The sequence below is a fragment of the Aricia agestis genome, chromosome 2 (assembly GCF_905147365.1).
Source record: "Aricia agestis chromosome 2, ilAriAges1.1, whole genome shotgun sequence".
Taxonomy (NCBI): Eukaryota; Metazoa; Arthropoda; class Insecta; order Lepidoptera; family Lycaenidae; genus Aricia; species Aricia agestis.
Genome location: NC_056407.1, coordinates 13,797,980 through 13,807,330, shown reverse-complemented (window position 1 = coordinate 13,807,330; position 9,351 = coordinate 13,797,980). Strand labels below are relative to the sequence as shown.

Genomic DNA, 9,351 nt, shown 5'->3' with positions numbered 1-9,351 from the left:
CTTACAGCTTCGTACAAAATTTTTATTAGTGGCATTGTTCCAAAAAACTGAATAAGTAGGTACCTATTCTGAAACTGAATAAAATGAAAATCTAAGAAATGTTATCGTTATTAGCCGGTTTGTAGGGTATTATAATATTCTAAGCAAATGATGTTTACCATTAATTCATCTTATGTATTTTTTGTATCAACTTATGAAATCCCAAGACGTTACTGATTTGGATACTTATGTAACAAACTAGAATTTACAATTTTTGGAACGTAGTTCCTTATCGCGCATTGCGCCTTGGGCTAGACTGAAAAAGTTGTCACGACACTTTTTTATTAGTACCTGCATGGTAGGGGCAGAGGGCGTTGATAGTATTCCTGTGCCTCAACTAGATGGCGTTTTTTTAGAATAAACAGCGACGCGTTGTTAGTATGCATATAGTAGTTATAAATTAAATGCAACTGAATTCTAACTGAATTGAACAGAGGAAAGCAAGTAGAAACTAACTAAAACTATTTCAAACATTCAAACGTTTTTATATTTTTCTGCCTTAGACTGGGTTGCACCAGAGGCGTGGGTAAAGTTAAATTTAAAGTTAAAGTTATAGTTAAGGTAAATTTAACTTTAACTTTACCCTTTACCCTTAACTTTGCCCGGAGAAATTGACAGATGACAGCTGATCCAACAAGGTCATAAATGCGCGTGGGCGGTAGCGCTGCTGGTAAAGAAGAACTGTCAAAAATGGCGGTATTTGTATGATGACAGCGTTAGTTCCTTTTTTCGCCACATGCATTTAAAACCTTGTCGAGCTCTATGGTTATAGTTAAATATGGCGTCTTGATGGCATCCATTTTTAACTTTACCCAAAGATTTGACATTTTGCACTGTAGTTAAAGTTACAGTTAAAGTTAAAGTTAGTTGGTGCAATCCAGTCTTAATGCAATCAAGTACTACGTTTCCGAACGATTGACGAGAGCTAAATGTCATTGTCAATGTCAATGTCATATTGAGCAATTTCAAACGTCAAAGAATTGTACAAGAGGGTTTTTTGTTGTTTGTTATTTATTTTATATTTTCATTACATTGAGACCTTTTGTTAATAAAATATTAAAGTGTATTCAATGTACCATGAACCGTACGTAAAATTAGAAAGTAAATTAACAATCTGAGGGGGAACAAGTACATTTCGAAGTATTTTTGACTTTGACTTCGAAGGAGATGTTTAACCCTGATTTAAATGATTACCAGCTGACTTCGATCATAGCTGAGTGTTGCGGAGGCGTGGCTGTTGTGTATTCAGCCGTTTACAAGCCATACAACCAAAATGTGGCCATTAAAAGATACTTTGTTGATAAGTCGAAAGAGAAGGCAAACTTGATTCAGGTATGTTTAAAATATACGTTGAGAAAACTGTACTCACAATAGTCGTTTTCCCTTAGTCTTGCATTCAAAATTTATTCGTTCAATCAAAACTATCAACCAAATACTGTCATGATCAGTCTGAGTTTGAGTTTGAATTTGCTCCTATTCATTTCAGCAAGATATTTTAACAAGAAAGGAACTACAACATCAAAATATACTTCCGTATTTCACATCATTTGTTCATGGCCCGGAACTATATGTTGTGTCTCCGTTGATGAGCCTGGGCTCATGTCGGGACATCCTGGACAGATATTTCCAAGAAGGACTGCCAGAATTGGCTTGTGCACTTATACTTAGAGATGTTTTACTAGGCTTACAATATTTACATAAACAATTTTATATTCATAGGTAAGTTATAATTCTACATAAAATTTGTGTGTTTTTAGAATATTTCTTCTTATTTTTTAATGGTAATGAAAATTAATTTCTAAACCCAATCAGAAAACACACATAATTTTATTTCCTTACTTTACAGAAGTGTCCGAGCAAGTCATGTGCTCGTGGACACAAATGGCAGTGTAAGGCTGTCAGGGTTGCGGAGTGCAGCATCCATGATGGTGCGGGGACGGAGACAGAAACAGCTACATAGCCTGCCACCTCCTGACCACGACAATGCCAATCTCATGTGGTTAAGTCCAGAATTGTTAGAACAGGTATTGTTCAGTTTTAATATTAAAATTATGATTTTTGTGTGTGTGTTTTCTTATTTTAATTATTGTATATGTCCAGAAGTAAAAGTCGTAAATTATTTTTAATATTACAATAGTGACATTGAAATGCAAAAAAATAGTAGTTCTAATTAAACTTAAATATTATATTTTTTACTTCATTTTACAGAATCTTAGAGGATATGATGAGCAATCGGACATTTATTCATTTGGTGTGCTGACATGTGAGTTAGCCAATGGTGCAGTACCATTTGCAGAAATTCCTACCACACTGATGTTCACGGAGAAGGTGCGGGGGAGCCGGCCTCAGTTGCTGGACTGTACCTCATTCCCAGAACCCCTCACTGAGGAGACGAAGAGTAAGGATTGTTGTCATGTCTTATATTGTCTTATTTGAATTTGTACAATAGCGTAATGTATTAGTCCATTTTCGACCAGCATTGTCCCTTACCAAGTTGATATATGTGCTGCGAGCCAAAGTCTTTGATTTCAGCTTTCTGTATGGTACCTCAAATCTACTAAGTTCTGCAAACCAACATTTAAAACATTTGTTTGACGTATATGAGTACTAGATGATGCTTGCAACTGCGTTGCGACCGCGCAACGCCAAAATTCGTTTATCGCGCGGGAACCGTACTTTATTTCGGGACAAAAAGTATCCTATGTCCTTTCCCGGGACTCAAGTATCTCCATGCCAAATTTCAGGAAAATCGGTTCAGCGGTTTGAGCGTGAAGAGGTAACAGACAGACAGACACACTTTCGCATTTATAATATTAAGTAAGTATGGAATTGTTTGCTGTTTGTCAGGAAATAGACTGGATCTAACTGTTAAGCTGCATTTATGTTGCATAATTTTTTATGGTTTATATTAAGGGGAGGTTATTCCTAAATTAGAAGGTCGATGTCTGTCAGTGCGAATATCGACGTAAATGACATTAAAATAACATTCATATCAGCGCGCCTTGTACAGTGACGGTTACGACGCTCGCCGCGTCCATGATAGGGCGAAATAGGAGAAAAAACCTTTTTACTTAGATAAAAAATAGTATAACTAAACATGTATCCATACATTTCCCTGTAAAATTTTAATAGTAATCGAACTATCCAAATTATTTTTTGATTGAGTCCCTGTAAGTCCTATAAAACTCAAAATGTTTTTAAAATCGAGGTTGTTTCGGATTTTTTTTATCGAGTAAAATTATCTGTATTGTGTTTCTAACCATAAAAGTCACTAGTTAAAAGATGTATCTATACATGTATGTATATATTTTTCAGTTTTTTTTAATGACGCTTTCTTTAAAAATTACTCATTCTAGAAACGTGAATTTGGAATAACCTAGCCTTAATAATTATTGCGGGTTACAATAATTCCAGACGCGTACGCGACGGACAGCGGCGTGGGTGACAGCGCGGAGGGCGTGTGGCGGCTGCGGCGCGTGTACGAGGCGCGACAGCTCTCCGAACACTTCCACAGGCTAGCCGACGCCGCGCTACAGAGGTAACAGTTTTTTTTTTAATATACATATATTTTTTTAAGTAGCAAAGGAACGATCGGAAATACCTGATGTAAAGCAGCAATCTGGTATTTCTGATGTTGCAAATGTGCCAGCCTTTTAAGAGTGGGCTGTCAAATTTTGCTGTGTTTTCTAATAAGTATTACGATCCCGGAAGACGATCGACTTAAATGAAATTGAGATTTATTTATAGTTTGTGCGTTTTAAGATGATATGGGTGACAGTTTTCACGTTCCTTGCTACGGGTTTTTTACAAGAAAACAAAAAAAAAAAACAAAATGTAATAAATTATATTCCATCTACAAAAACAAATGTTTACTATAATTGTAAATGAATAAAAATGAAAAAGATGCTAAATGTTATCTTATTAATAAAAATTAAAAATATTAACTGTAAAATAGGAGTATAAAATTATTGTTACGAAAACATTTGAAAAATGTCATATGCATGAAATGGAACTTATGTCAATAGAGATTGACTTGGTTGAATCGAAATCAAATCGATAAAAAAGGGCGGCCATCTTAAATCGCCGGCACCACTGAAATGTCAGTACGAAATCGATAATTTCGATTGCAATTCCTTTACGAAGTGATTCGATATTTTTAAACTATCGATTTTTATTTTTTTTTATTTTTTTTATGAAATAAGGGGGCAAACGAGCAAACGGGTCACCTGATGGAAAGCAACTTCCGTCGCCCATGGACACTCGCAGCATCAGAAGAGCTGCAAGTGCGTTGCCGGCCTTTTAGGAGGGAATAGGTTAATAGAGGAGGGTAGGGAAGGGAAGGGAATAGTTGAGGGTAGGGAAGGGAATAGGGTAGGGGTTAGGGGATTGGGCCTCCGGTAAACTCACTCACTCGGCGAAACACAGCGCAAGCGCTGTTTCACGCCGGTTTTCTGTGAGAACGTGGTATTTACCCGGTCGAGCCGGCCCATTCGTGCCGAAGCATGGCTCTCCCGATTAATTTTTGTTAGGTAATTTCCCTACTATTGTCAATTATAATGTGTCGCGCATATCATCATAAAACGCACAAACTATAATCATTGTATATTTATCTGATACTAGCGGCCCGCCCCAGCTTCGCACGGGTGGACATTGATTTTTAAATATATTTTTTTCAATCTTTATTTCTTAGTCAATCTTTATGTTAAGCAGAACTTAAAAATGGTTTACACTATTTAGCCTGTAACTACTATATTAAAATTATTATACACATTTTTATTGTATTTTTTTTATATTTTAAGTGTTATGTTTGATTATTTTATCCTTACCTACAGAAGATACTATTATTTATACTATTTTGCAATTTCTAAATGTATTTTTTTTTTTTGTTTAAAGTATTTTATGATTTTTTTTGGAGGTTTTATGCTTTATTATTTTATGCTTACCTACATGCGTAAAAGATTCCATTAAAATTAGGTTAAAGCTTCCCTGTAAACGATATTTGATGTTGTTTTATTTTGTGGCAGCAAAATAAATTGATTATCAGCAACTCCAACTCGGGATAGGCCAACGTATAGTTGACCATGAGTAAAACATTATTTTCGTAGATCGATACCTATTCATTATAATAGCAATCAAAAATAATAGTCATTCAAAACGTAATGAATTAATGAAGCACTATAATATTATCCCATCAATGAAGCGGCACCAGCGGAGCTAAAATGGTCACATTTAGCAATTCCTCTCAATCAATTCAGCAAATGAATTGTCAAAACTGTCAAACTGCCAAATGTCAAATCAGTACAAAAATACAGAAATGAATTGCAAGCAGAGTTGCATTTTGCGATTTTAGAAAAATGAATCATATTATGATTCATGTCATGATTCTTCAAAGCGACCATCTTAGCCCCGCCGGATGTCGCATAACTATTATATTATAAATCTATTGTGTCTGCGATTCCCATGATCGAGGTAATAATAATTAATATTTACGTGGACTCTCCGGGCGAGCACACCCGCGCGGCGCGCCTTGACGACGCCCAATTAGCAACGTGCAGCAGAAATCGTAATATTTTAATTTCGCCATAACATTAAAACCAAACGTCCAATTTTAATCATTCAAAGACCAAATATTATCTACATTAACTGTACTTAGTAATGAAATAATTTATTTTGATAAGAATTAATGCCATGAGTAAAATAAAGACATTTAAATGTAGTCCAAAAACATTTCAAGATTTTTTAATAAAAAATGGTTATTGTGCCTCACTCAACATAGATAGGTATAGTGTGTCGCGGACTTTTTTGTAGATATTTAAAAGATCTACAATTACTTAGAACATTTTATGGTTCTATCTTTTATAGTACGCGAAAAAAGTAACATTTCTGGTTGATTTTTTACGCCTTGCGTCCGAAAATCCCAAATATCTTACGGAACCCTATTTTTTTCCAAAATAAAATTTATTTATTTAGTAAAAGAATCTTTCAAATCGGTCCAGTAGTTTCGGAGCCTATTCAAGACAAACAAACAAACAATCAAATCTTTCCTCTTTATAATAGTAGTGTAGATTTAGCTAACAGAAAACACGATTCACTTATTTTGACTCGATAGTTTTATTTTTCGAAATTATGAATCTTTCTGGGCTTTTCAACAAATATCTGTTACACTTATTGAGTTACTATTATTAAATAACTTGCACTACTACAATAACACACTTTATAAAATAATAGCTAAAGGAAATATTAGTACTTATTGTATTTAATTTTCATCAAAAACATATTTATTTTTTAAGACTTACGACCTTTACTTTCGTGCTACAATGCGGGAACCGTTGTAACGCGATATTGTTCACAATTAGTTGCTATAGATGGAATCATTGTATGACGATTGGAGGATAGCGTTGTGTGTAGGCGGGGCTAACGTTTTGACAGTAGGCTCTTAAGAGGGAATAATGAATACTCTTTCTTCTTCAAGGTTTGCAGGTTGTAATGGTCCGGTACTACTACTAGCGACAATTCATTCCAGGTTATAGCTAATTTTAGTCATATTACTCTGTCACTACTCTCGGAATTTTTAAATACTTATGTACAAAATATTAATAAATTAACTGCCAGGCAAATATGGTTTTGATGAACATGGAGAATGTTAAAGGCGCACACCACACAGGCGCGTTATTATCGGTCGATAATATCGCATGCGTTATTGTGATATCTGTTTTCAGTACATTTTGTATTAGGATGGCCATGTAATTTCACACTGCTGCGATAATAATGCCGCAATCGAAATAGGATGTTGCGTTTCTCCATCCTGCGATATTCCGATATGAGTTCTAGAATGTTTTGTATCAGGACGCAAATGACCGTACACACACCTGCGATAATAACCGGCGCTCTCTCGTAAGAAATATCGGACGATAAAAACGCAGCGGCGTGCAAGGAATCGGGACGCATTATCGCAATACCGCATGCGATATTATCGACCGATAATAGCGCGCCTGTGTGGGGGATTAATGCCAGAGGGCTGAAAGTGACTTCTGTACTTTTCGTGGTGATTAGATGTCATACAATGTTGAAAACAATGTTTACTCCTCCAATCTTAATTATACGTAAATTTTTAGTAAATTCTTTCTTCAATTTTGACCTATAGCACGAGGGAAGACTAATGTGATGTGAAGCGTCCATAGATATTATTATTCTGCTATACTCCTATCTTAATTACGATAATTTCTAGCAATTTTTTCACATTTTACAGGGAACCTGAGCGAAGACCATCAGCGACGCAATTGCTGAACCACCCGTTCTTGAAACAGATACGAAAGACTGACTTCTTGCCGAGTCTCATTGGACGAGTTAAACCTATCAAACCTGACCCAGGTGTGTTGTGATGTCTGTATGTCTATCTGTCTGTCTGTTACCTCTTCACGCCCAAATCACCAAACCGATTTTGCTGTTTGTTATGGAGATTTGAATTTGATGAATTGAATTTGATTGAAGACTTTGAACCCCAGGAAAGGACATAGGATACTTTTGATCCTGGAAAAATAGGTACGGTTCCCGCTCGATAAATAAATTTTGGCGCAACGGAGTTGCGGGCAGCGGGCGTCATCTAGACTGGAATATATAAATCAAGGAATGAAAACCTATTAATTTTATTATTTATGGTTTATCTACATAAACTGTAATTGTACTGCATAATCGGCTACGTTCTAAGCTAAAACCTTTAGTCTAAAGTCTAAACTATAAATAACAGGGTGTAAAGCATTTTATATTTGCATTGTGTGAATTTTTATGACAATCAGAATTTGGAAATCAAAAGCTTAAGTGTCGTTTATTATTTCAGATGACATATCAGCGCTTCTCCTACAGGAAAAGTTGTCGGAAATGGAGATAGAGAAGTCGACAGAATGGGATTTCTAGTACAACAAATTATTATTATCTTGCCAGAGACGTCAAAGTTGTGACATAGAACATATTTTTTTACTTGATTTGATAATCAGCTTTGAAACATAGAAATAATTACACCGATCCATGAAAAAAGCAAAGGTAAAATTTTGCTATTTTTTTTTCAAGTCGCGTCCGTAGCTGCAAAAATATGTACTATATTTTTCTAATGGATGAAGCTGACTGAAGCTTCAGTATAAGGACTTACAGTATTCAAAGCATCGCAGAAAGTGCAATTTTAACTCCAATAAGACCATCTAGCCCATATCACTGCCCAAATGCTCCTCATGTCATGTGATATCAATGATAGTTTAAACTTTAAGGACCATTTCTCGTAATATAATATCTTTAGTTAAGTTAAATTATCATACTTGAAGTTGACAATTCGAGGCTATTTCTGTGTACTGAAACGCGTCTAAGGCTGCGTTTCCACCAGAGATGTGTTGCGAGGAAAATGTTTTTGAGAACCAATAGAATCGCTTCACTGACGTGACCTCGCTTAGCGCAGCGACTCTATTGGATCTTAAAAACACAATCCACGCAACACATCTCTGGTGGAAACGCAGCCTTAAGATAAAGGTGCAACTCCGTGCATCGCGATCGATCGCGGCCGCGCGCGGCCTACGACTGTCGTCGGCCGCTCGCGACAATAGTCGCGCGCGTCTGTCGCGGGCCTCGGAAACGGTGCCATACATTTTCATACTCTGACTATTGTCGCGAGCGGCCGACGACAGTCGTAGGCCGCGGCCCGCGCGCAGCCGCGCTCGATCGCGATGCACGGAATTGTACCATCGAGGAAGTTGATTCCTATGCAATTGACAGACCAACGTTATTTGGTCGAATATGTCAATTCAATGTTAATTGTGATCTGTCAGCTGGGTTTGACGTAACGCAACCAAACTACTTAGGTCCCCGATTTGCATAATAATCAACTTCTCTGATAGTACCTTAAGCGTCCACCTATTGGTATCGGTCGCGCGACGGAGTATGCCTCATACTAAAACCCGTTGCGTGCGATGCGTCCGACGTGTGCGATGCCGATAAGTGAACGCTTACCTTAAGAAAACCTCGAAAATAAACTAGTATGAACTGGATTTGTACCATCAGAGAAATTGATTCATTGGCAGTTGGTGAAATTAAATTGTTTGGTCGGATTCTGTTAACTCACTTTTTATCGTATTCTGCTGCATGGGTATGTTTCCGTTTTGTTTTGTGTTTGAAATCCAACAGTTTCTCAGATAGTACAAAGTAAATACAATCAATTCCTATTAGAAACCAGTTCATACCAGTAGATTTGCGATCGAAACGATCGATCGCAGAATACAAGATAGCGACAGTGCATACTATGCATTCGCATCGAATCGCGGGTGTAAA

General features: G+C 36.6%; 1 protein-coding gene across 2 annotated transcripts; it reads left to right on the top strand.

The window, feature by feature from the left end:
- Window positions 1-1,052: 1,052 nt before the first annotated feature.
- Window positions 1,053-8,544, top strand: LOC121739943 (STE20-related kinase adapter protein alpha). 2 transcript variants are annotated; one of them, XM_042132577.1, is made up of 7 exons: window positions 1,053-1,371; window positions 1,526-1,758; window positions 1,886-2,063; window positions 2,248-2,437; window positions 3,454-3,577; window positions 7,289-7,405; window positions 7,872-8,544. In XM_042132577.1, the coding sequence occupies exons 1-7, from the start codon at window positions 1,207-1,209 to the stop codon at window positions 7,951-7,953; spliced, it is 1,089 nt and encodes a 362-aa protein (XP_041988511.1). In that variant the 5' UTR covers window positions 1,053-1,206; the 3' UTR covers window positions 7,954-8,544. The 2 variants fall into 2 exon arrangements, with proteins under 2 accessions (XP_041988511.1, XP_041988510.1); XM_042132576.1 differs by having other exon boundaries at window positions 1,054-1,371; window positions 7,289-7,410; window positions 7,877-8,544.
- The last annotated feature ends 807 nt before the right edge of the window (window positions 8,545-9,351 follow it).